General features: G+C 55.9%; 1 protein-coding gene across 3 annotated transcripts in view; it reads right to left on the reverse strand.

Moving 5' to 3' along the window:
- Positions 1 to 3,863: 3,863 nt before the first annotated feature.
- Positions 3,864 to 26,317, reverse strand: part of ANK1 (ankyrin 1) — a 126,054-nt gene continuing 103,600 nt past the window's right edge. The window contains exons 38-42 of one of the 3 annotated variants that reach the window (XM_027122906.1): positions 19,685 to 20,243; positions 16,483 to 16,741; positions 12,269 to 12,352; positions 11,184 to 11,324; positions 3,864 to 4,921 (exon numbers count right to left, since the gene is read on the reverse strand). In XM_027122906.1, the coding sequence (XP_026978707.1) occupies positions 4,895 to 4,921; positions 11,184 to 11,324; positions 12,269 to 12,352; positions 16,483 to 16,741; positions 19,685 to 20,243 (1,070 nt within the window). In that variant the 3' untranslated portion in view covers positions 3,864 to 4,894. Of the gene's footprint in view, positions 4,922 to 11,183; positions 11,325 to 12,268; positions 12,353 to 12,921; positions 13,319 to 16,482; positions 16,742 to 19,684; positions 20,244 to 26,317 lie in introns of those variants that run through there. The other 2 variants (XM_027122908.1, XM_027122907.1) reach the window with 2 other exon arrangements.

The raw sequence follows: 26,317 nt of genomic DNA on the forward strand, positions 1-26,317 counted from the left end.
GGCCCCGCCAAAGGGCCAAGGGGAGGTGGGAAGCCCAAATCCAGACCCCTAGAGCCCCCGAGCTCCGGCCCAGAATCCCATGGCAGCTCCGGAGGGTCAAAGCTGCCAGAGCCCCAGGCCGCCCTCCCACCCAGGCATCCAGCCCAGCCCTTGCCCGGGGCCGCGACCACGTCAGCCGCGGGAAGTCAGGTGCTCCCAGGGCAGGTGCGAGCCCTCTGTCCCTGCCGGGCCTGGGAAGAGGCGGCTCCCCCCGCCTCAGCTCAGGCCCCTTCTCTGCCTCAGAGTCTAGGGATCCTCCATGAGAAGTTTCAAGTTCAGAGAAGCAACATTTCCCTGATAAAGATGGGGCCCATTAGAATACAGACCCGAGACTGGCTGAGCTGCTCCAGCCGCGTCGCCATTGGTGGAAACCCTCACGGGCCTCACATTGGCTTTTCCTAGACAAATTGCACTTTGAAAGATTGACTGTAAAATCAGCCAGCGTGTGTGTGTGTGTGTGTGTGTGTGTGTGTGTGTGTGCGCACACGCGCGCGCGCCAGAGAGAGAGAGAGAGAGAGAGAGAGAAAGAGAGAGATGCGGGGGTGTGGGGAGAGAGAGGGGGAGAAAGAAAAGAGAGAGTGCTCTGGAACCTATGTTCATTCTCAGAGGGTCCACCAGCTCCTGGTCCCCCAAGTGAGCATCTAGGAAAAAGCGCTCCGGGGGGCCCCCCTGCGGGCTAAGGGGATGCTGTTCTGAGGTGTCCAGGCCCCTTTCTGTGCACATGCCCAAGCCTCTGGGGGAGTGTGCAGTCTGGACACGATGCTTCGCTTCCCTCCTCCGTGCTGGGCCGGGTAAGTGGGGAGGCTGGACTTTGGGGCCTGAGAGCCTGGGGGTGGGAACCTGCCCGGCAGCCTGGGGCAGGGGGTGGGAGCGGGGCATCTCTGGGAGTGCTGGCTGCGGGTGCTTCCTGGCTCTGCCTCTGCCTCTGGGCAGCCTTCCCTGATCCCTCTGTCCTCCCTTTCTCCTCCTCTGAGGACTCATTTGTGCCTCTGTCATGTTCTGCCTGGCTGGGCACCTGGGATGGAAACCTCTGATGGCTGAGATGGCCGCTGATTCAGTGGCGGCGCCTGTGCCGGGCTCTAGGTTGGTGTTCAGTAAATATTTGACGGATGAGACTAGGTTGAATCGCCGAGCACCCATATGACTTTCTTTTCCTCATGAATTTTTACAACATACAAGGCTCTACTGGGGTCTCTCTCCTGTTTTACCAACAGGGAAAATGCAGTAAATAACTTGGGTCATTTCTGCATGCAGCAGCATGCTTTCCTGCAGTTTTTTTAAAAATGGCAATCAGCATGTCGCTGGTCCGGACACGCAAAATGACAGGAGAAACAGCGGCTGCCTGACAGATGGACTTCTGTCCCTCCTCTGCCTGGCGGTCCCAAAGCCGCTTCTGACCAGCCCACGGTCACCCTCTGGCAGGTGGAGACAAGCCTGCTCCCGGGTTTCCTGCAGGAGGCCAACGGCCCAGGCTGAGGGGAGGCTCCCCTCTCACAGAGAGCCGGCTCTCCCCATGCTGCTGTTATCTGCTCGGGCTGGAATTGGCCATGACCCTGTAGCGTAGATGACGTAGGTTAACACAAGAAAGACCCCAACAAGGCTGTGGACCTTGTTTTTCTGGAAGTTTGGATTAAAAACGAGAAAATTTCTTATCGGTCTGAATTGGCTGCACTCCGAAACTGCCCATCACAACCATTTGGGAAACAGCTCCAGTTCCCAGTGTTGCTGCAGGAATCACCTAGGCATTTGTGATCCTGAACCTGTGCTTTACAAAACCCTCTGGGCGAGGCCAGTGCACAGCCATGGCTGGTCCCTTGGCCTGGATGTCTTTTCTGATGCTGAGAGAGAAGCTTCACAATCAGAGTGAGGGCGGGGAGTGCTCCTAGGACCCTGTGACTGTGCTTGGCCACCCCCCGACCCCCCACCAATGATGGGAACTCGTGAGGAGGAAAACCTGCAGTAAATAATTTTATTCTTATTTATCGCCAAGCTTAACAAAGGCATTTGTGTTCAGGACTCCCAGGATGACAAACTGAAGAGACTTTTGCAATCGCTTAATCCCTTCCCCCATTTGACAGATGAGGAAACTGAGGCCAGCTTGGTGACCAGCCTTGCATGAAGTGTTAGGAGCTAGTTGGGAACAGGGCGATTTTCTTGGAAGTTCTTGAACTCTGAATGGCATTGCCTGCAGTGGCCAGATGCCTTCACAGGGAGCACTGTGGGGGAGGGTCCCCCTTAGTGTATGCCCACTGTGGGCTCAGCCACGTAGCCACGTACCCTGGTGCTTGTGGTGCGCCCCCCTCCCAACATCTTGGACTTGCCCCATCACATGGTCCTCAGGTGGGACAGAAATCTGCTCTACCATCTGCGGGCTGGGGAGTGCCTCTCCTAGAGTGGGTGGTCCTGATTAAGGGGCTGTCCAGGTTTCCAGAGAAGGTGGGCGCCTCCCTGCAGACTGATCACCCCCAGACTCCCCCAGCGCCCCCTCTCCACACTCCCCAAAGATGCGCCGGGAAGGAGAGATGGAGGCCTGTGCCATGAGTCGAGTTCTTTATTAATTTTGACATTTGTTCAGCTGGTGTAGGGAGAATGGTCTATACATCAGAGTGGAGTGGGGTGTGCGGTGGGAAGTCCCTCCCAAGAACAGAGCGTGTGGGAGTCAAGAAAAGAATCATTTTCATAACAATTTAAAAAATCAAGGTGATTCCAAAACTTCTAAACAGCGTCTAAGGTGCAGACTGCAGCATTCTCTAGGCATTATGTGGCGACCCCAAACCTCTCCCCTACAGCTCCTACTAGCAGCGAACGCAGCATGCCGCCGAGGCCCGGGGGCCGGCGGGCCAAGCAGCCAAGCCAGACAGAGCGACGAGCCAAAGCGCAACCGGGGCCGGGGCCGCGGCTCTACAGGAGCTACTGGGTCGGCGGCGGCAGATCGCGGCGGGAGGCGGCCCTGCGCCTGTCTTCCTCGGCCTTCACTGAGTCCGGCCGGCCGCGGCGGGGCGGAGGGACCGGCCGGCGGGGATGCTCTGCGCGCGGCCCCCGCGGGGGTTGGGTCTGGAGCTCGCGGACCGACGCGCGCGCTCAAGCTCCCACTCCCCGCCCGCCCCTCGGGGAGCCCGGCCAGCCCCGCCCGGACCCACCAGAACACTTGTGCGCCGGGGCCAGCCGGGGCCTCGGGGGTTGGGGGGCTCTGACATCGAGGGAGCTTCTGTGCTACTTGGAAGGTTCGGCTGTGTTCTGAGGACATCTCGGCAGAGAGGCAGGGAGGAAGGTGACCGGACATCCACACACAGTGGCTCTCGGGCGGACGAGAAGAGCCTGCAGTCTCCCTCCTGGCCCGGAGGGTGCCGCGTGGGGCAGGCGCGTTGTGCTGATTTGGGCCTCCCTCTGCCGGGGGCTCTGGTGTAACTTAAGGCTCTTCCCCGATGGCACCGAGGCGAGGAACAGCCAGCCGCCGTCTCCGTCCTGCCCTGACCGGGCCCTGGCCCAGGAAGGTCTCCTTCCAGGCTGGGGCCTCCTGGTGGTCAGCCGTTTCTCCCCCTGCGCTGCCTCTCCAGGGGGTTCAGGGTGGGGTGTTGGTCAGATGGGGGCACTGAGGCTGCCCAGCCCAGGTCCCGCATCCCGCGGCTGCCTGGACTTACAGCACCAAGTTCGCTCTGGGAGACCTCGGGGCGGCGGCTGACCTGAGAACGGGCAGGTGCATTCCCTAGGCCTACTCCCTTCCTTCCTCTTTCACTGAGAGACAGGCTGTACTCCTCCCACAGCCTGGAGCAGTCCTCAGGAGCTGAGCTGTTGGTGCTTTGTACATACTGCTAAAGTGTTGCTATCGGTTTGCATAGTATTTATTGTTTTTCATATACACAAGGCTGCTTACTGTACAGTTGACACTTTGAACACGGACTAGGATATAAGTGCTTGAAGATATAGAAAACCTCTTCTCTATTGAACATGCTGGTGCAATCCTGGGACAGCCACCGGCCTTCCCCCAGCTGGGAGTGAAGACCCTTCCGGATGGGCACTGGCTCCCTCGGAGCCCTACAGCTAAGCCTGGGGTCCTCGCCTCAGAGTCTTAAGTCCCTAACACGAGGAACCCCGAATGCACTCTGAAGGTAATGATTTTCCATTGGAAGATGATTAATACTGAAACTGGCAGAGAGAGAGAGAGCGACAACATAAAAAATTTCCAGTTTATCCACAGGAGAGTCTATACAACTTCGGATGTCACAGTAAAATCTGTGTGTATACTGAGCAGAGGGGAGAGGGGTGTGTGTGTGTGTGGTGTGTGTGTGTGTATGCGTGTGTGTGTCCTGATGCCATGTAGAGAGTTCTGGAAGGTTCGGTCCACAGGGCAGCGGCAGGGCTGGTCACACGTGGAGCGTGGAGGTGTGGGGAAGGCTGGTGGATGAGGGTAAGGGATTAAGGTGTGGAACTGATTTCATGTCTAGTTTTCTTTTTTTTCTTCCTTTCCAGGAAGCTCACATGGATTTCTTACAGATGAGGTTGAAAAAAAAGTACCCTGTAACAAGTCGAAATTGAAATGATTTAAAAAAATATCTCATCCCAGCCACAAAAGAGCCCTTGTTTGCTGCTGCGTTCCGTGCTCTCCTGCGCTTGTTTTACGTCCCCCTCTCTCTCTCCCCCCTCTTGCTGCTTCCGTCCAGACTCCTGAAAGAGATCCACCGTCGCCAGAGGCAGGATAGAGGACTGTAGGTCATGCGTCTACAGTCGGTCGTTCATGCGAACAGGTGACTAAAGGACGTCCCTTACAGAGGTCATGCCGTAAGCCTCCAGGGACGTGTGCGCGGCTTCCGGGGCCTCGGTCCAGCTCTCGGGTGCGTGGCAGAGTGTGTGGAGTTCAAGGGTTGGGTGTCGAGGTGTGATCCTGAGGGACACACAGAGAGGAGTCACTTAGAATTTAGAGGCGCAACTCCCAGCCAAAACCCACTATGCAGAGTTTTGTGCTGGCGGCTCAGGCAGGGGTGAGTCAGGAAAAGCAGCCTCCCCAAGCCAGGCAGGAGCTGAAAGGCACTGAGCTTGGCCCGGACCTTCCTGAAACACCAGCCATCCTTATCGCACTGCCCGACGCAGAGGCTGCCACTAGCTCCGTGCCCATCGATGAGCTCCCCGGGAGACCCTCCTGTGGGGTACTCTGTGCCCGCGCGGTCACCTGGGGAGATGTCCCCGTGTACCCAGCACCTAGGAGAGGGGCCGTGTGCTCGAGCCCAGCAAGGGCCAGGCTAGGCGGTGGCAGCACCCTGGCTTGTTCGGTTTGGTTCAGCCAACATGCATTGATGTCTCCTGTGTGCCAGCCTGGGGACCCGGGGATGGAGCAGACACGGCCTCGGGAGCTCACGGCCTCAAGGGACCTTAGCGCCTCTTCGGCTCTGGTCCACAACCCTTACTGTCGGGGCCTCGGGCTCCTCTCCCCGTGCCCTTTGGACGGACAACCTCTATTGGGGCAAAGAGATCTTTGAAAACCAGATGGCTTCTCCCCAGGGGACTATGTATGTTAGGCTGGAAGACAGCAGCTTTGCCAGAGTGAAGTTCAACGCTGCAGCCTGGGAATCACAGAGACACGGGGCTCCTGCCACCCCGTGGGGCCTGCTCTTCCAGCCTGGGGGAGATGGGGGGACAACCCCATCTCCAAGCCCAGCCACGCAGGGTTCTGTCTGCAGGGACTTAACGTTAAGAGGAGCTGACAGTCTCCTGGGTGGGGTGGGAAGTCACCTGAGGCACAGCTGTGTCCCCGGACAGGGAGCTCGTCGTGGGTGCTACAAGTGCCAGGGCTGGAGGTGATCAAGGGGAACTCAACCCTGAGTGGTTCCCCAGGCATGGAGGGTGGGGCTAAGCTCCTCCCCAGAGCAAAAGGCCAGGCCTCCTACTGCCGTGGCTTGAGCGAGCGGTTGCCCGGGAGGGGACTGTCCCATCACCGCCAGCCAAGCCCCTCCTCCAAGTCCAAAGCCTGCACGCCCGCCTTTGTCCTCGGCTCCCCCGTCAAGGACACCATCCAGTCTCCACTCGGCTGAGGTTCTGCCCACCACCCTTCAGACCTCTCCTCCACAAGGCCTTCCTGAAGCCTTCAGCCTCCCCTTCTCTGTCCTCTCCTGCTGCTGCCTTGCATGCAGAGTAACCTCAGAGTGCAGTGAAGAGTATGAACTCTGAAGCCGGTCTGCCGGCGTTCATATCCTGTCTCTGCCAAGTTCCTGCTGTGCGGCCTCGGTCAAGTTACTTACACTCTCTGGGCCTCAGTTTCCTCTGCCGTAAGACGAGGGCAGGAGCAGGACGTACCTCGTTTGATTGTCGTGATGCTGGAGAGCTAACGACCTAGGAAGCGCTCAGGATACTGAGCAGTACTGGATGCCGCCGTGCTTGGGCTCCAGAAATGCCCTGTCCTGTCTGTCCTCTCTCTTGTCTGCTTACTTCCCTGGCTAGAGTATAAACACTCTGAGGGCAAGAGCAAAGCCCTTACCCTTCCTACCAGTCCCACAGCGCCTGCCCCAGCGCTCAGCACGCCACATAGGAGATGTTATGAAAGCTTGAGCCTGGGGAAGACAGGCTACCATCTCCCTCCCACTCTTCTGCCCGGACACAGAGCAGAGGAGAAAGTTCAAGGCTGAGAGGTCATTCTAGCGTAACCGTTCTTCCCATCTCTGGGTGAGCTGAGGCTCCAGGAGAAGCAGGGACGGGCCCGGCGGGAGCCCCCCGGCAGCAGCAGGGGTGGGAATACAGTGCGTCTCTATTAGTCTCTAATAGAGCCGCAATCTGCAGCTGTGTCCAGTACTCTGCCACCGCCCTGGGTGCCCCCGGACCCGGTCTCACCCTATAAACGCTTAGAAAATAGCCTCCTGCCACTTCGAGTGGCTGTGCCGGTCAGGCTTTTTTCCTCATGTCATCTCTCTGTGCTGTGCCACCTGCCCCTCCCCCGCCAGCGCCTGCGGCTCTCGCCTCTCTCCTCTCTCCTGCAGCCCCAGACTCTGATACACCTGCCGGGGCTGGCGAGTGAGGGTGGACTGTCGCTTAAAAGAGCAAAGTAAAACACGACCCCTGGCCTCCTTGCCCCCTCCTGTTGAGATTACTAATAGGCGAATTTTCAAATTTACTAAAACACTCTAGTCAGTCAGAGCCAACACAGGTCTTGCAACCACAGTGCCTAAATGGAAAGTGTCTCTTAAAAAGGGAAACAAAACAACAGCCGTCGCATGGGTGGTACCACCAGCGCCCGGCCAGGTGCCTCTAACCCGAGGACACAGGCTGCCTGCTCTCCGCTGTCCTCTGGCAGCGCCGACACCCTGGTTCTTGGACCCACGTACTTGGGCACAGCTGCTACTGTCTGCTGCACCCCATTAGGTTTGACTCCACAGCTATTTTCTAACTGCTTAAGTACAACCAGAAAGCACCCCTCACGCCCACGCCGGGCCTCCTGCAAAATCCTTCCCGAGGTTGGGCGTGATTGCAGGGGAATCAGAGCAGGCGCCTAGGATTGGGGTGTTCGGCCCTTTGGGGCGTTCCACGGCTTTGAACACTGTCACCATCACTCATCTCTGCTCACCCTTCAGGTGTAAATTCTACAGCTGTGCCACGGCACCTCTGGGAGGTTTGGGAAGGAAAACCAGAATTGGTCCTAGTAACCCACTCTTCAATCGGCATCAGAATCACTCGAGCTTACGGCCAAATCCCGAGCTCCAGACCTGTCATGCAGTAGGTGAGGGTCAGGGGCCAGGAGTCTGCATCCTAACCAGACTCTCGGGCGACTGGGATGCGGAAGGCACTTTGAGAATTGGTGGATTAGGACTTGACAATTCAGAAAGTCCTCTCACGAAGAGAAACCCATCATCGATCGCCGTACAAAGGGAATATCGGCGTTACTGCCATTTCACAGCTGGGGCGCCTGAGGCTTGGGAGAGGTCAGCTGACCCGCCCCGGGTCACGCTACAAGGAAGACCTGCAACTGGTTGAGCGCCAGAACACACTGTTCTTACCCCTCTCAGCCATCCTCACAGTTACCCTGGTTATTTTTAAGCCTTTTTACACCAGTGTGACACACAGAGGGACTCATTTCATCCTCCCTCGAGGAGAGGGAAGCTTAGGGAGTGAAACAACATGTAAGGTAACCTGGGAACTGGAGGAGCCAGGCCTGGACCCTGGGCCCCAACCCACTTTCACTCTCTCTGAAACAGTCAATACCCCTTGTTCGCAGGAGGCATGTTCTCTCAAGTCGCCAGGAGCCCTGAATTAGCCAATACTGGGACCACCGCTCCCGAGGACAGTACAGTGCAGGGTTCCTGCCAGCCTCTGGTCACAACGGTTTTGTCAACCAATGAACACACAACCTTGTGTGTCTCTCTTTAAAGACAACGTATTTCATGTACAATTGACCCTTGAACAATGTGGGTTTGAATTGCACGGGTCCCCTTCTGTGTTGTTTTTCTCCAATAAATACAGTGTCTGCATGTTCATTTTACAGACCTTTAAATGAACTAAGTGTGGGGACAAGTTTGTACTGGATTACAGATCACAACACATAGAAATAAAAGAACTAGAGTCTGAGCCCAGGATTCTAGCCGTGCTGTTTCAGCTTCCCGCCCTGGGGGTGAGTCTTTCATCAGTTCCTTTACTTTTGAGGCAGAGAGAGGGGTGCTGGGATTTTCAACTGCCTGGGGGTTGGCGCCCCAACCCCCGAGTTGTTCAAGGGTCAACTGTACACTGTTGCTTTATGAACACTGCACTCACGTCCGACAGAGCTATAACTCGTGCCTGAACGAGGCTCCCCTAAACACGACTTCCCACGCACGGCCCATCACGGCCCTGCCGCTCTTAGGAACACAAGACAGCAGGGCCATTTCAAACAGCGAAATCACCAACAAACAGCATAAAAATGCAAAAAAAAAAAAACGTGACACTGAATAGACCGCAAAAAGGGCAATTGTTCAGAGTGTGAGCTGAAACGGGGACAGAGAGAAGGCCTCCTTGTTTGACCTCAGCTGGGAACAGGCACGCAGGGCGTTCAGTGCTTCACCACTGTGCGCGCGTCCCTGAAAGGCCACGGGAGGGAAGTGCTGGGAGCGCTACGTTTGGGGCTACAATAAACTGTAGCTAGTAGGCGAATTTGCAAGTTTGCAGTCATTTGGAATCCATCAATGCTGGGGGCCGTGCATGCTTGCGAGTGGCAGGCGGTGCGTCTGGAGGACCAGAGAGCCCTCAGCGGTCTTTGTCTTGTTCAGAGGGTAGAGCACGGCAGGCTGTCCCCTGGGCTGTCCCTCCCGCACGCTGGCTTCCGCACCACGGTCCCCACTGCACGCTCCCCTGGCCTCTTCCTGGCAGAGGCCCCGGCCCTGTGCTACGGCCTGGCTGCTCTGCTCCGCGTCCCCTAACACCCACGCCCGGTGGTCTGAAGCCACATCCCCTGGGGTGAGGGTTCAGCCACTTTGCAGATCACCTACAGAAACATTTTTTGAAAAATGTCTGGGTTCCTCCCTTCCCCTCGCCTGGCTTCTGGGCTGCCTCTCTCCTGTTCAGGAACACCAGCAAAACCTGAGCCAAACAGAAGCTGGGATTGAAAGCTTCAGTCTCTGCCCTAAGGAAAATAAGGCCCAAGAGTGTACTTTTCCTTCCACTCTCTGGTTTTTCGAATTACTTGCACCTTTGGACTATTTCCAGGACTGATCACAGCTGACGTCCTAAACCAGCAGCCCGGCGGACCCCTGGCAGTGCGGGGGTTAACACTGTGACCTCCTTAAGCTGCTGAGAAGTCAGGTCTAATTTTATCCTATAACTGGATAGGCCAGACCTTTTTCTTTTGCCCAAGTGCTGAGGGAAGCCCGGAGTCAGCACTTCTGGGGGCTCGGGAGGCGGCGGCCCTGCTTTTTGCCGAATGCGGAAGGGGAGGCTGCTGGCCGCGGGCCCGGAGCCGGGCCCTGGGGGTGTAGGTGACAATAACCCGGTGCCAGCGGGAGCTGGGGCCACGTGCTTCCTGCTTCCGGCCGACTCCCACCCCGACGCGCCCGGTACTGAGCTGGCCCGAGCTGGGCACAGCGAAGGGCCTCGGGGCAGCTCAGTACAGGACCCCTCAGGGAGGACGGAGGTCCGAGCTGGCCCCGAAGCCCCCAGCACTGCTCAGCCCGCTGGAGAGCCTTCGCCGCGTCTTCTCGGCCTCCCTCCCTCCCTCACTGCACATCACGCCCCCGCCCCCCAGCCGGCAGTGCTCCCACAGCCTCCTGTTAACTTTGCCTCTTCCTAGAAAGCAAGGGCACAACATGCTTCAGGAAATACCAAGGAGGATGGGAGCCTTGGGTTCAAGGTTCAAGGCACAGCTGGGTTCCAGGCCTCTCCCTGTCCAGCTCTTCCTGGCCACGTGCACTGAAACAGCACAGCCTATCAGACCCCGCTGCACCCTCCAGGGCCCCGCCCCTCCTCCTCCAGACCCCCTTGCTGGGCTTCCAGGGTAACGTTCCTGGAACTGAGATGTACCGAGTGCTTCGCACTCACGGAAGCACTTTTTCAAATCTGTATTTTTGCGCTTGCCGAGGAACAGGTCAGCAGGGGCTGCTGTTTTCTCTCGGAGGCAATGGAGCTCAGAGGCACCGTTAGCAGGTGGGAGTCTGTGCTTGGAGCCCACAGCGGTGCCTGGTCCTCCTGCGTCATGCTGGGCAGCGGGAGGGGCTGGGAGGGGAGGGAGTTCCAGGAGGAGCGGGGTAGGGGTGCGCAAGTCCGCAGCCTCTCAGCGGGGCGTCGCGGGGGACCAGGCCATGCAGAGAAGACGGAGAACGACGGCATTACCTCCAAAGAGGCCATTCCACAGGGAGGGGCTCGAGATCACTGTTTCCCCCTTTTGAGGCTGGCCCGCTTCACTATCTGAGCCCCCTTCCTGCCCTCTATCAGGTCCGGCTGCAGGCTACTGTACCCTCTCAGCTCCACCTGGAGACAGCATTGCAGACACAAGGCAGGACAGATCACACACAGAGATGGCAAGAGAACACAGGCGCCCTACGGAGGTGGTGGGAACAGTGCCACCAGGGGCAGGAGGCTCGAGGGGGAGCAGAGAGGTGAGAGGTGAGCCCCAAGGGGGCTGGCGCAGAGGGCAGCAGGAGTCACGGGCCGGCCCCTCGGAAGAGCGAGGGCCTGGGAGGCTGCAGCTCAGGCAGTACCTTGGCGTGAGTCATAAAGTAATCAACACCGGCCTCCATCTCACTAGGGTCCTCCAGGGGCCCCCCAGAAATCACCTCCTCGGGCTCCTGGGTGCCATCGGCTCCGGATGGATCGACGTGGAGAACAACTTTGCGAATGATCTGCAGAAGAGAGGGAGGGCAGAAGGGGCTGGGGAAGCCGGCCAGACAGAGCTCGAAAAGAGCAGGTCCCGGAATGAGCTGGGGGGTTAGAAGCAGCCTTTGTCCCCAGGTGCCCTTCCCTGAGCGGTCAAGATCGGGGACGGCCTCTCGCCCCCATCGGGTGGGGAATTCGCACTGGGCAGCCTCAGAGGGGCTGGAATTTGCGGGAGGTTCTTACTGAGGCTCATGGATGATCGGGGTCTCACCACCGCCCCCCCTGACTTCTATCTCTAGCCCAGGGCGGTCCATCCTGCCTCCTGGTGTGCTGGAAGTTTACGCCCTCCGTCTTCCCCTTAGGACTGGGAGCCCCCGAAGGGCAGGGCGTTCCTGTCCCTGGGATCCACCTGTTCCCTATTCACGCATCCAGATATTCCAACGACAGTCTGCTCTGCACCTACCGCGTGCAAGCAGTGGGAGGTGAGAACACACACGAGCATGAAGCTCCCCGTGCAGGAGGGAAGACGGGGTCCTGCTCTGACCTAGCATGAGCCCCGGAGCAACACAGGTCTGCCTTCTGCCCACACCTAGCACCGTGCCCAGCACCCATTAGGCAGAATCACGTCTCCTGGTGTAAACCTACTGCCAACCCCATGCATTCCCACGTCCTTTTATCTCAGGAGGCCCACAGGGACCCCCGTACTGCTGTCATACAGCTGTTTTCAGGGCCAGGCATCACAGGACTAGGTTTGGGGGGTTCCACGGGGCCCGGTCATTCTGGAACCCAGTCGGAGGAGCTGAATTCAGGCTGAATCAGGCAAGGTGGCTGTAAGGAATGTCACATGTGGACTGTGGCAGGTGCCTACCCCTCTGCTAGGGCAGCAGCAAGAAGCTGGGGGTGAGTCCACCGCCTTTGTAAGCTTCTAGCCCGCCTGCCTCTGCCCAGCTCAGGGGGACTCTGCACCCACCTTCTTGGTGACGACGTTGCCCTGCTCATCCGTGAAATGCTCCTCTGTCACCTGCTCCCCTGGAATATTCTGAAGCTCATCCCCCTGGAATTAGAGAAAGGGAGAAAACTCAAGATTGATAAGCGGGAATTTGGGAATAAGGACAGAGGATGAAGAAATAAAGTGGCGCCAGCAGTAGCCACAGTCCCACAAGTCCCCATCCTGGCAGGAAACTGCAACTCGGCCGCCAAACCAGGCTCTGAATGAGGGGCACCCCGGGGGGTCCTGGGCCCAGGACAGGAGGGAGCCCTGGGCTACCAGGAGCGCTGCCACGGCAGCGGGGGTGGGCACAACAGGGGCGATTATGTGGGATTTACGGAGACGGAGGGAGGCCCCCGATTTCTACTCCAACGGCACTTGACAGGAAAGAACCCCCTGCCCCAGACGCCTTTGCCCAGAGGGTGACTTGCTGCCTCACTGGGCTGGCTGGGGACAGAAGCAGGAGGGGGCCGGCTTCCTAAGTCCCGGAGCCGAGCTTCCTCTGCCGCGTCGGGGAGTCGGGCGTGCCGCCCAGCTCCGGCCCCGCACGTTCCACCCGAGGCCCGCCCGGCCTCTTCCAGCAGGCGTCCTCACCGGCGTCCCGCACATCCCGGCGCTGCCCCCGCCTGGGTTACCTTCAGGAGGACCCGGCGCCGGACCACCCTGGTGGAGATGGTCTCCTCGTCGTCGCTCAGGCCCTCGCTCTCCCCCAGCTCCTTGTCCAGCTCCTGGTGGATGTGCTTCAGCACAAAGCACAGGGAGCCCCGGACGATGTGCATCACGTTCTGGCAGCTGACCAGAAAGAAGCCCAGCAGCACCAGGGTGACCAGCAGCTGGGTGATGAAGGTCCACATCGTCACCTCCTCACCAGTCTGGCCCTCCGGGGCCTGCGCAGCCAGGGGGCCACCAGGCGGGGGGCCAGCCTCTCATTCTCCTCTGGGACTCTGGAGGCCCCCTGGGACACCCTCCGTTTTCTCCACGCGAGGGAGGCGGCAGGGCCCCTAGTGGAACTGCCGCCAGAGTGCCCTCCTGCTGAGCCCAGCTCTGCCCTCGGCCCGGGTGACGTCAGGCTCCAGTAATTTTAGCTCCCAAGCCAGCTGCCGGGCTGTCCGGCAGGGCTAGAAGGAAGCAGGCAGGTGTGCATGTCCTGGGCGCTGGAGGCGTGTGTTAAAGTCACCGTGTGCGACACCAGCCCTGAGAGCCGGTGGCCTTGTGACAGCTAGAGGCAGCTCTGCCCAGGAAAACTGTCCCATTCGGACTTGGGAAAATAAGATGTCTCCAGAACGTGGCTACTTGTGTGTGTCCCTGGGCTGCTACTGCCATGATCAGAATGATGTCACCCCGCTCGCTCACGGGATGGGGCCGGCTAACACCCTGGAGGGTGCAGGGTTTGTTTCAAAAATAGCCCCTGGTGAGTGATTTGCTCAGGCCCAGCTCTGGGAGTGCAGGCGTCCAGGGAGGGGCCTGGGAGCCCGTGCAACTCCATCAGCCCCTCTGGCCTCGGTCCCCGCTTACACGGCACAGCAACCCCAAATGCGAGCGTGTCACTGGTGTGTCTATTTAAGGCCTGTCCTTAAAGGCTCTTCCCAGGCTGGGCTGTCAACACCAGGGCAGGAACCATGCGCATTAAACTCAGCTTTGCAGAGCTGACTCCCTAATGCAGCCCAGCAGCTGCGGCTGAAAGGAATTCCCCTCCTGGGATCAGGCCGTTCCTCTCTGGCCTGCAGCCGGCGTGGCAGAAAGAACCAGGAACTGGACCCGGCACACTGACCCTGCGGCTTCCCGCTGAGGGGCTCAGGGAAGCGGGGCGCCTTCTCTGGGCCTCGGTTTCCCCGGCGGTCAAACAGGGGCGGGTTCAGGAGCTCTCTTCCCGTTCTGAGAGTGCCGGGGGGTCGCACGGTTTGTGAGCCCACCGCTAGGGGTGGTGACAGCAAACACCCCACGCAGCCCGTTGCCCAGGAGGGGCTCTGTGTGCGTTTCACACACTAACGGTTACGCCTGCAGCACCCCCCATCGCGTCTCTGATTTTCCCATCTCACACAAAGGAAACAGAGGCACAGAGAGATTGATAACTTGCTACGTGAAAGAGTAAGGAAATGAGGGTCAGATTTCCAGCTCCGACCCCGGCACAATCCTGCCTCATCTCCACAAGACAGCACCTGGGACACAGAAGCCACACGTGCAAGGGGGCACGAGAGCCCTGGGTCTGAGCCCAGCCTAGGAGTTCAAGGTCAGATGCTGCCCGCCGGGGCCGCAGAGAGGGACTGGCTGCCTTGCAGGTTCAGGCCCCCAGTTATACCCCACTCCCCGACCCCGTGTTTTTTGAGACTCACTGGAAATCCTAGCAAACAGGTGCTCTGCAAACCGTCACCGTAAACAGGGCTCGTTATCATCCCTGGAGCCCTGGCAGGTGATTAGGAAACAGCTCACCTACCCTCCCATCCGCCTTAGGCAGGGAGGTGCTGGCTCACTGGGACTGGGGGTCAGGAGGTCCCAGACTCTCCTGGGCCTCAGTTTCCCCATTTGTAAATGAGGCAGTTGGGCCAAATGACCTAGAGGGTTTCTCTCACGGTCCCCTGGGGTGGTCCTGCTTCCTCTCCAGGCCTCCCCTCACCAAAGCCAACCGTAGAGACGCTCCTTCCCCGGGACTCCGGGCGGGGGTCGGGGGCACAGACCCGGAGCGGGGCCATCTGTGCTATGAGACAAGCGCTCACTACCGGGGGCAGAGGGTCCCGTGGAACAGCCCCTCGGCCAAGAACGCACGGGGTGACCTGGGGTTAAAAAATGGGTGCAGCCGCCCAGCCGTCAGTGGTGCGGACTCGGCAGGGACGCCTTCTAAGTACCACCCTGTTTAATTCCTGGCAGCGCGTGGCAGCCAGCAGCCCAGGTCATCGTGGAGCCCGCCTGGTCCTGGGGTCCTCAGAGGTGCCTTCGAGGCTCGGGCTTGGACAGGAGCGAGGGGAGGGGAGGAGAGGGCAGTGGAGGGGAGGGAGGGTGAGGAACCGATGCTGACCGAAGAGAAGAAGCCAGGGAGGGCGGAGCACATTGTTACGTACGCGTTAAAACCACACGTGCACAGAGCAGCGACGCGAACTTTATAAAAACGCACGAATTAAAAAGACACGTTCGTAAGATGTCTGGGATTAACGTCAAGATAACGTGGGGGGACCCCTCGGGGGTGGGGGTGGGGTGATGAAACCAGAGGGCCGCCAGCAGGCAGTGGCAGCGCCTGGGCACTGTGTGCGCGCAAAGGTGACAGACTGTTCTGTCTGGTTTGGTATCTATTTGCAATCTTTCATAATAAAACTGTTTCCAAAACCACATTAAAATGATGTCTATGGGAATGGGCAGTGAAGATAAAAGCAAATAAATAAAATAAATAAGTAGGGAGGACTGAAGGGAGGCCAGGAGGGCGGAGGGTGCAGGCAGCTGGAGCCTGTGCTGGGATCGCGCCCTCGGTCCCAGCCTGTTCCACCCAGGGAGCCCACCCGCACGGGCAAGGAGTCCCCAGTGAACCCTGGCGACAATCCTTTCTCTACCTCGTTTACACAAGGGCACCCGGGGCGGGACAGTGGCTGGTCCTCGTCCCTACAGACACGGTGGGACCCGAGTTAGCCTGGCCTCCAGGTCTCTGGTGCTAAGCCCTTCTTCCTAAACCACGACGGAAAAAGAAAGCAAACAAAACTAGGGCTTTGGGGCTTCCCTGGTGGCGCAGTGGTTGAGAGTCCGCCTGCCGATGCAGGGGATGCGGGTTCGTGCCCCGGTTTGGGAAGATCCCACATGCCACGGAGCGGCTGGGCCCGTGAGCCATGGCCGCTGAGCCTGCGTGTCCGGAGCCTGTGTTCCACAACAGGAGAGGCCACAGCAGTGAGAGGCCCGCGTACCGCAAAAAAAAAACCAAAAAACAAAAAACTACGGCTTTGGCAACGGCCCTGCAAAGCCAACCTCTGACCCTATGACCCTGGGCATCTGGAGGGCAGTGGAGGGGAGGTGCCTGGAAGTCTCATCAAGGTGAGCCTCTTCCCTCCCTCTCAGGGATCAAGGAGGCAGACACGTGGAAAGAGAAAAAGATAAGCCACTGCCACGATTTTTAAAGCTGGAAAACACGCCCGGCTAGGGGCCTGAGCAAGTGAGCAGCTGCCCCAGGCCTGGCCCTCTGGCTGGAGCATCAGTGGCGGCTCCCCGCGGGCTCTCACCTGTACGTGGCGGGAGAAGGTGCTGACAGCCTCCTGCATCCACTCGCTGGGGCCCTGTGGTCTCCGGTCCCTGCCGGCCTCGGGCTGCTCCGTGTGCGCGCGCTCCGGTGCAGAGCCCAGGACCTCTTCGTGCTCCCAAGACCTGCTGACGGTTCTCTGGAACGAGTGTGGGCCTTGCAGGGCCTCCTCCCCCCAGGAGCCTTGTGTGGCCTCTTGCAGATAGGAGACGATGGAGCCTTCCGCATCCCAGTCCTGCAGTCTGGGGCCCAGGAAGAGACCGAGGACACCAGTCACCCCCAGTCTCCGCTCTCAGAGACCCTCCCCCTCCAGAGCCCTGGCCCATCCAGGACGGATCCTGTACCGCCCACTGGAGGTCGGGAGAGCATGAGCTATCGCACAGCGACTGCCCTGTCCAGAGGCCCGCGTGGGCCATCCTTGCTGTCCCGGTGGAGAGGCCCACGGACACCGGTGGCGCTGGGCCCCACCCTGTGAATGGATGGCTCCACGCTCTGGGCTCCCGAGGCACGTGGCTCACGGTCCCGTCATCGGGGTCCCCACACCCGTCATCCCACCCACCACCCTCCGGCCCCTCAGGTCACTCCCACCGCACGGTCCTCACGCCTGGGCTCAGCTGGCAAAATGATCACCCCTCCCCCTTGACGCAGGCTCTTCCACGGCCTCCGGGACACACGTGCCTGTTTTTCCCTCCCTCTCTGGCCGTTCCTTCTCAGCATCCTTTGCGGGATCCTCCTAATTTCCCTGGCTTCTGACCCTGGAAGGCCCCAGACTCAGTTCTTCTCTGTCTACACCCATGTGCTCCACAAGCTCATTCAACCCGTGGCCTTAACCCCAGATGTGGGTCCCCAGCATCTCTTCCTTGAACTGCAGGTGTGCGTGTCCAACTGCCTCCTTGACGTCTGTCCTTGGGGTTTCTGATGGGCATCGCATGGGCAGCCCAGCCAAGTTCACACTTAGGGTCTTCTCCCCGGACATGTTCCAGCCATCCTCCCACTGCAGTAGATGGCAACCTCGTCCCTCCAGGTGTCAGGCCAAGGACACCCGTGTCGTCTTGGACGTCCTTCTTTCTCTCACACTCTATATCTTATTTGCCAGGAAACCCTTTTGGTTCAACTTTCAAAAACACACCCTGAACACGACCACTCCTGGCCACCAAACAGCCACCATCTCGGTCCACGTCACCATCGACTCCTGCTTCCAGCTCATCTTCCTGCCTCTACCCTTGGCTGTGGCCGGCCGTGGCCAGATCACCTCGCTCCTCTGCTCAAAACCCTCCAATGGCTCTCCATCCCACCCAGGAAATGCCAGTCTCTCCAGGACCCCGAGGCCTGACATGTCCGGCCCCATCGCTTCCCTGACCTCACCTCCCGTGACCACCCTGCTCTAGGCACAGGCACCTTCTCGCTGCCCCTCGACTGTGCGGGCCGCACTCTGCTCCGAGGCCTCTGCCCTGGCTGGGCCTTCTGCTGGCTCCGCTCAGGCGTTCACGTCGTTCATCACCTGAATTCCTTTATGTCTTTCCCGCGAGTCACTCTCAGGTGTCCCTGCCCGCCCCGTCCATGATTTCAACCACCCCCTTCCCTGCTTTATTCTTCTGTTTAGCACTTAGCATTAATTAGCATCTCTTTTAATTACTTTTAATGCCATTTACTTTATCTGTTTATATCGTCAGTCTCCCCACTAGAACATAAACGTCTTGCACGTAGAGACTATCTGCTTTGCTCAATGCCACAGCCGTGCTCCGAGGCACTTCACACAGGGGCCTGGCGCACAGTAGGCATTCAATACACACTGTTGAGTGAGTGAATGAAATTCATCTGTCCCCATGGGAGAGCTGACCCAGGTCACAGAGCCATCCTGTAACGTTCTGAGGCCCGGCCCCCAGGCCTCTGGTCCCTGTCTAGGGACCCTGCTGTCACAGTGGCGCAGTGGGCGGCACACGGGAACATCCAATCAGCTTGTTGAGTGAACGGCCATCGCCAGCGGCTGGAAGGTGGGATTCACTTGAATCCTCACGGCTCAGTGTGCCCGATTTTCCCGAAGCGTCGAAGGATTCGTTTGGGACACTAAATGAATCCTTGCTGTCTTGTCTCCTAAGCAACTTCGTTTTCCCTCCTGCTGGGGGATGCGGGCCACACCGAGTGGAGCCTGGGGAAGGGCCGTCTGCCCGGGCTTCTGGGAGGAGGATGCGCGTGGGAAGAGGAAAGGAGGATAGGTTTCCCACGGCCTGGCTGGGTCTGAGCTCCCTGGGTGGCCACAGCCTGCTGGGAGCACAGGAACCATCTCCTTGCTTGAGGAAAATTCAGGCGGCAAAGCGACACAGAGGAAAGGGCCTTTGCCCCTCCCTTCCTGTGCCAGCCCCGGAGGCCAAGGCGATACCTGTCACTGTCTGTCTCTCTCGCTCCAAGCCCCACTCTGCTCTCAGCCCAGTGCTGGAGTGTGGCGGATGTCCACTGCATGCACGTGGCCTGGGGACTCTGTGTCTCAGAGGGGCATCAGGCCATCTGCCTGCACTGCCAACGGGCATCCTGCTGCTGGACCTGTCATCACAGGCCTTCTCATCGCAGGAAGGGTGGTAAGGAGCTACCCAGGAGAATAACCATCTTCAACAGCTGAAGCTCTGTCCTGCCCCTGATAAGCCCGCTGGCCTCACTCCTTCAAAAGGGTGTAAGTAGAAAGGGCAGCCTTATCAGCTGTCACACGCAGGCTGTGTGACTGCACACATAGCTTCCCTGGGCCCTGGTGCTTCTAGGTTTCCAAATACGGTTTGATTTCAGCAATCAACACACAACAGCGACCGGGGCCCAGAGCACCCAGCTCAGCTGTACTTCAGGGACGTGGCTTCTCCCAGCCTTACAATCTCTCTCCCAGGGATGCTCTCCCTTCTCCCAACACCCTCAGCCTCTCTCCTGCTGGCCAAAAGATGGGGCTGGCGATGGGGGTGGGGTGGGGGGTGGTTCTGGGGGAGGGACTGGCCTTTGCAGACACAGCTCCACTCTCACAAGACAGAGGCCTGAGCGCGGGCTGGGCGGCTTCAGAGGCGAGCTGGCGCCTTACTGAACTTATTTGCGCCAGTGTGTTTAGAACACAGCATCGGGGGACAGCGGCGCCCGAGTTCCCTCCGTACTCGCTGCCAGAAGCCCAGGACGGTGAAAGGCATCCCGCACGGCGGCCCAGCCCTTACCTGTCCTGGCTGGAGTCCATCACCCGACTCACGGTGTGGGATTCTGTGATGTGGGCTTGTACCCTCTGCTGGCCTGAAACAAGAGACACTTCATTCCCTGAGCCCTGCCCTGCACCTGTCGAGTCCTCCTGCCTCTCATGACCTGGCAGCTTCTCTTCTGACCTCTGACCTTCCTCCTGGTCAAGCAAATCGATAAGGCCATTTGCGGCATCTGAATCCACTGTGTCATCCTCCACGAGGTCCAGAGAGCCCAGCATGGGGCCCTGGGGTCCCTCGGAGAGCGCCTCCTCCAGCTTCCACTCGTGGCCGGTGGCGTCCGAGTCCTCGGCCTTGCTGCACTCCAGAGAGGAGTCCTCAGCAGTGACCAACGAGGGCGTGAGGCCCGCGGACCACACCTGCATGTCAGACATCTCCAGCATGGCGTCATGCTCCGTGCCCGCCAAGGGGATGGCGTCTAGGACGGCCACCTCGTTCCAGTACTGGTCTGCGCGCAGCGGAGAGGGGAGCGCGTAGTGCAGGGAGGCGGGGGACAGCAGCTCGTCCTGCAGCGAGGAGTAACCTGGATGGGCAGACAGAGGGCGACATGCTCCAGCTGTGACCTTCCATCACGCGCGCTCACGTGCCGGTCACGCGCGCACAGGCACGGCCACTGAGGCGCATGCGCATTCCGGCAGTGCGGGCCTCCCCAAGCCTTGTGGCTTCTGCCCAGGCACCCGGGCAAGAGAACAAGGCTCTGGGGGCTGAGGAAGAGGGGGCAGCCAGGGGTGAGGGCGGGGAGGGGGCTCCTTTGCTGGACGCAAAGAGAAGAGGTTGGAATGCTTTCTCTTCCAGTCCAGAGCGGGGATCAAGACGTCTTGATCCAGAGGCTGGAGCTCGAGCCGTCCGCAATCAGGTGAAAGCCCCACTGCTCAGTGGCCGCGCGGAAGGCAGGGCTGCTGTCTCTTTGCACCAGCGTCCCTTGGGCACAGCCCTTGGGGGCTCTGTTAGGAATGCACCTCCAAGGGAGGGGGCAGCCCCAGAGCCAGGGTCGCTGACCGAGCCCTGGCGGGGCTGGCGAGCACACCGAGTATCCACAGACCTCGGTGCAGCGGTCAAACGGGAAACCGCTCGGTTTGGGATGAAGTCGCTTAGCCGCAAGCAGTGTATGTGTTCCCAGAACTGTGAATGAGCCAAAGTGGCACGAGGGCGTGTCCTCCGGGCGCACGAGGTCCCGGGCACAATGCTGTTTCCTCAGAACTCTGCCTGCCGATCCCGCCAGGTCAGCTGTGACCCAGGGGAAGGGAGCCGGCGGGCCCAGGCCCCTACCGTGCAGCCCTGTGGTCAGCAAAGCCTGTTCCCAAGCCTGTTCCCTGGGGACGGGCTCGGACACGAGTCGGTGATAGTCTCCCGGTTGGGTCTGGTGTGCAGACCAGGATGCTGAGGGGGCAGCAGGTTTAAGTGTGGGATCAGTGTGCGTGTCCTGGACGGGGTTCCCTTGGGTGGGGCCTCTGCTCTCCTCCAGCTTGGGGAGGGGGGCGGTCCCTGCAGCAGGGGAAGAGGGCCTCTGCCTCCCCTTCGGAGCAGGTGCCAGTCTGAGGGGGGCCTAGAAGGCAAGATTCTCCACTTGGCCCAGCCTGTCTGGGGACCCGGGAGCAGGTGTGTGCTCACAACCTCTGAAGATCCAGCAGAGCCGAAGGGGACCCTGGGCATGGGTGGGGTTGCCCCTGCAGGGTCTCCAGGGACCTTCCTGCCACGTCCCGAGAGGCCCCTAACCCAGTGTCTGCAATCTTCATCCTGCCATTCAACCCTCACCGCTCCCCACCCCTGCATCTGGCTTAACCTCTCTCCTGGCCAGACGGGCCCTCGTCACTCCCAACTGAGCCTCAGCTCCTGTCCTCCAGCTTCTCTGCTTCTGATAGAACTCAGCTGTCCTCCTTCACTCACTTCTTCAACCAGAAAATATGAAATGAGGTCTGCTTCCACGCCAGGCACCATACATGCTAAAGGGTTGGGGATTATAAACACACACAGACACACACACACACACGACAGGTTCTCTTTGTCCTCTTTCTTTCACAACGTTCTCCCAATGACTCCAGCTCACCTTGGATTCCCCCATCTTTGAGCCTGTCGTGGTTCGCATGACTGTCAACTCCAAGAACAGGGAACCTGTCTATGCTGTCCCACTGCAGAGCTTTCAGATGTGAGGGGGACACAGGAGCCAGAACCGATGACCTAGCCCATATGCAGTGAAACCGAAATTGCCAACGATTACAGGTGTTCAAGGTGCCGGCAACCAGGCCACGTGCTTGACATTCATTCTGCCTTGTAATCTTTCCGGAGAGTTTTCCTCCTGACTGATCTCTGCAAGTCTACGTGGTTCCAGATTCCAAAATTAGGAGAACGAGAAACAGACCATGGCGGGGGGGCTGGCTGGGGGTAGGGCTGTGCAGTGACAGGGACCAAGGGACCCCTCCAGCTCTGGCCAAACTAGGAGGGACAAAGAGAGGAGGGTGGTGGGGGAAATGGGTGGGTCAGATCTTCCCACGACAGTAACACCAAGTCACTGCACGTGAAACTGTGACCTAACTGGGAAACCAGGGCAAATGGCCTTCCAACCCTCTACAGAAATCTCTCCAGATATCTGCGAGCAGAGCATTTAAGAATCACATAATTTTTTTCTTCTTGAAAGCATTATTCTATTATTACCATTACTAATTGAGCTCTCTTTAATATGAAATATATCCAACATGTTATTTTTAATTGTCACGGCAACACTATTCCTACTTTATAGATTAGGAAACTAGAGATTGAGCAACTTGCTTAAGGAACACAGTGAGAGTGGTCCTTTCACTAGATTTTGCCATTAATATATTTTAAAGATAGCTTCAAGGAGGTATAGTTGGCATACAATAAATCCACATATTTAAAGTAGATAATCTGATCATTTCTGATACAGGGAAACACCCATGAAACCATCACCACCGTGAAGAGAAGGGCCATTCATCATCCCTGAGAGGTTTCCTCAGGATCCTTTGTACTCCTTCATTCTGCCACCCGACTCCCAGGTAACCACTAATCTGCATTCTGTCACTATACAGGAGCTGCATTTGCCAGAATTGTATATAAATGGAACTATACAGTGTGGAATCTTTTTTGTCTGTTTTTTTTTTCACTCAGCCTAAGCCTAATTTCATCCATGTTGTTGCATGTATTGATAATTCATCCATTGTTATTGCTGAATGTCTAGATCACACTGTAGGTATATGTTTAACTTTTTAAGAAACAACCAAAGTTTTTCCAAAGTGATTGTCCCATTTACATCCCCACGAGCAGCGCATGGGCTCCCAGTTCCTCCACATCCTCAACACTTGGTATGTTTTTCGTTTTTTTCGTTTTTTATTCTAGCTCTTCTTATAGATGTGTAGCGTATCTACTTATAGTTTTAATTTGTCTTTCTCTGATGACTAATGACGCTGAGCATCTTTTTGTGTGCTTATTTGCTATTTGTCTATCTTCTGGGTTAAGTTCAAATCTTTTGCTCACTCTAAAACTTGGGTTGTTTTCTTATTATTGAGTTTTGAGAGTTCTTTATGTATTGTGGATACAAGTCCTATATCAGATGATTATTAGCCAATACTTTCTCCCAATCAGTAGCTTTTTTTTCTTCTTCATTTTTTTAAACGGTGCATTTTAAAGTGCGGAAGTTTTAAATTTTGATGAAGTCCAACTTATCCATTTGTTCTTTTATGGATTGTACTTCGGGTGTTGCACCTAAGAAATATTTGCCTTATCCAAGATCTCTAGGGTTTTCTCTTATGTTTAACCAAGAATTTTTATAGTCACAGGTTTTACATTTAATCTATGATCCATTTTGTGGTAATTTTTGTATGTGATGTAAGGTGTGAATCCCAGTTCATTTCTGCATATGAATATCCAAGTGTTCCAGCACACATACTGTAAAGATTATCCACTGAATTGCCTTTGCACCTTTGCTGAAGAGCAGTTTTTCCTATATGTGTGGTTTTATTATTTCTGGATTCTATCGTGTTCCATTGACTTATCTGTCTTTATGGCAATACCACACCGTATTGATCACTGTAGCTTTGTAATAAATTTTGAAGTCAGTGTAAGTCCTCCAACTTTGTTCTTTTTCAAAGCTGTTTTGGATGTTCTAGGTCTTTTCCATATGAATTTTAGAAACACTTTGTCACTTTCCACAGAAAAGCCTACTGGGATTTTGACTGGGGTTGCATCAAATATATAGATTGTTTCAGGGAGAACTGACAAAGTATCGAGTCTTCTGACCCATGAACACAGGTGTATCTCTACATTTATTTAGGTCTTTTAAAATTCCTCTGGGCAACGTTTTGTAGTTTTCAATGTGTGTCTTTCACATCTTTTATCAGATTCAGCTCCAAGTGTTTCAATTTTTTTCAGTGCTATCTTAAAGGGTATTCTTTTTTCAATTTCAATTTCCACTTGTTCATTCCTAGTATATAGAATTCAATTGATTTTTTTAATATACTGAAATTGTATCCTGCAACCTTACCAAACTCATTTTTTAGATTCCATTGGATTTTTATATATATCATGTTGTCTGTGAACAAAGACAGTTTACTTCTTCCTCTCCAATCTGGCTGCCTTTTATTTCTCTTACTTGCCTTATTGTACCGGCAGCACCTTTAGGACAAGGTTGAACAGAAGCCAGGGGAGCAGACATCATTGGCTTGTTACTGCACTTAGAGGGAAAGCACTCGGTCTTTCACCATTAAGTGTAATGCTAGCTTCAGGTTTTTTGTAGGTGCCCTTTTAGGGCTCTTCTATCAGACTCTCCAATTTGGGGGACAGCGATTTGCCCTAAGTCCTCACTTCTCTTACAGACCCTAGAAGAGTTACTGATTTTTCAAACCGTGTAGCTTTTTACTTGTTGTTAGCATGGAGTGGTGACATCCAAGCTCCTTACATGCAGAACCAGATACTGATTTATTTTAGAATATTCAACCATTTTGCATTCCTTGGATAAACCCCACTTGGTCATGATGCACTTTTATATAGTGTTGGATTTGATTTGCTAAAATTTAGTTTAGAGATTTTTGCATGAATGTTCATGAAGGATATTGGTCTGTAGTTTTCCTGTAATGGCTTTCTTTTTTTTCACCAAAAATGTAATGCTGGCCTCATAGAATGAGTTGGGAAGCATTATGTCCTTTACAATTTTCTTAACGAGTTATTTCTTCCTTAAATGTCTGGTAGCATTCACCACTTAAGTCCTCTAGGCTTGGAGTTTTCTTGGTGGGAATATTGGTTTTTTTTAAAATTTATTTTATTGAAGTATAATTGATTTACAATGTTGTGTTAATTTCTACTGTACAGCAAAGCGATTCAGTTATACGTAAATATACATTCTTTTTCATAGTTTTTTTCTATCATGGTTTATCACAGGATATTGAATATAGTTCCCTGTGCTATACAGTAGGACCTTGTTGTTTATCCATTCTATACATAATAGTTTGCATCTACTAATCCCAGCCTCCCATCCACCCTTCCCCCACCCTTCCTCCCCCTTGGCAACCACAAGTCTGTTCTCTATGTCTGTGAATCTGTTTCTGTTTCACAGATACGTTCATTTGTGTCATATTAGATTCCACATATAAGTTGTATCATATGGTATTTGTCTTTCTCTTTTTTTAAATAAATTTATTTATTTATTTATTGGCTGCATAGGGTCTTCGTTGCTGTGTGCGGGCTTTCTCTAGTTGCGGTGAGCGGGGGCTACTCTCCGTTGCCGTGCGCGGGCTTCTCATTGCAGTGGCTTCTCTTGTTGCAGAGCACGGGCTCTAGGTGCGTGGGCTTCAGTAGTTGTGGCGTGCAGGCTCAGTAGTTGTGGCTCACGGGCTCTAGAGCACAGGCTCAGTAGTTGTAGTGCATGGGCTTCGTTGCTCCACGGCGTGTGGGATCTTCCCGGACCAGGGCTCGAACGCGTGTCCTCTGCATTGGCAGGTGGATTCTTAACCAATGTGCCACCAAAGAAGCCCCCTGTCTTTCTTTTTCTGACTCACTTCACTTTGTATGATAATCTCTAGGTCCATCCATGTTGCTGCAAATGGCATTATTTCATTTTTTATGGCTGAGTAATATTCCATTGTATATATGTACCACATCTTCCTTATCCATTCGTCTGTCGATGGACACTTAGGTTGCTTCCATGTCCTGGCTATTGTGAATAGTGCTGCAGTGAACATTGGGGTGCATGTATCTCTTCGAATTATAGTTTTCTTCAGTCTTTAGTGATGTTGCCTCTCTCAGTCTGGCTGGATGCTTATCAATTTATTGATCATTTCAAAGAACCAGCCTTTGGTTTTATGGATTTTCCCTAGTGTTTTCTGTTTTCAACTTCATTGATTTCCGCTCTGATCTTTATTATCTCCCTTCTGTTTACTTTGGGTTTAATTTGCTCTTCTTTTTCAAATATCTTAAGATATTATAAAGCGGAGGTCACTGACTTGAGAACTTTTCTCTTTTTTAATGTGGACATTTAGTGCTATGAATTTCTCCCTAATACTGCTTTACTGGCATACCATACATTTTCATATCTTGATTCAAAATACTAATTTCCCTTTTGCTCTCTTCTTTGACCCATGGGTTATTTAG

Source organism: Aethalodelphis obliquidens, unplaced genomic scaffold (genome assembly GCF_003676395.1).
Source record: "Aethalodelphis obliquidens isolate GAN/ISIS:26980383/991018 unplaced genomic scaffold, ASM367639v1 scaffold25, whole genome shotgun sequence".
In the NCBI taxonomy this organism is placed as follows: Eukaryota; Metazoa; Chordata; class Mammalia; order Artiodactyla; family Delphinidae; genus Aethalodelphis; species Aethalodelphis obliquidens.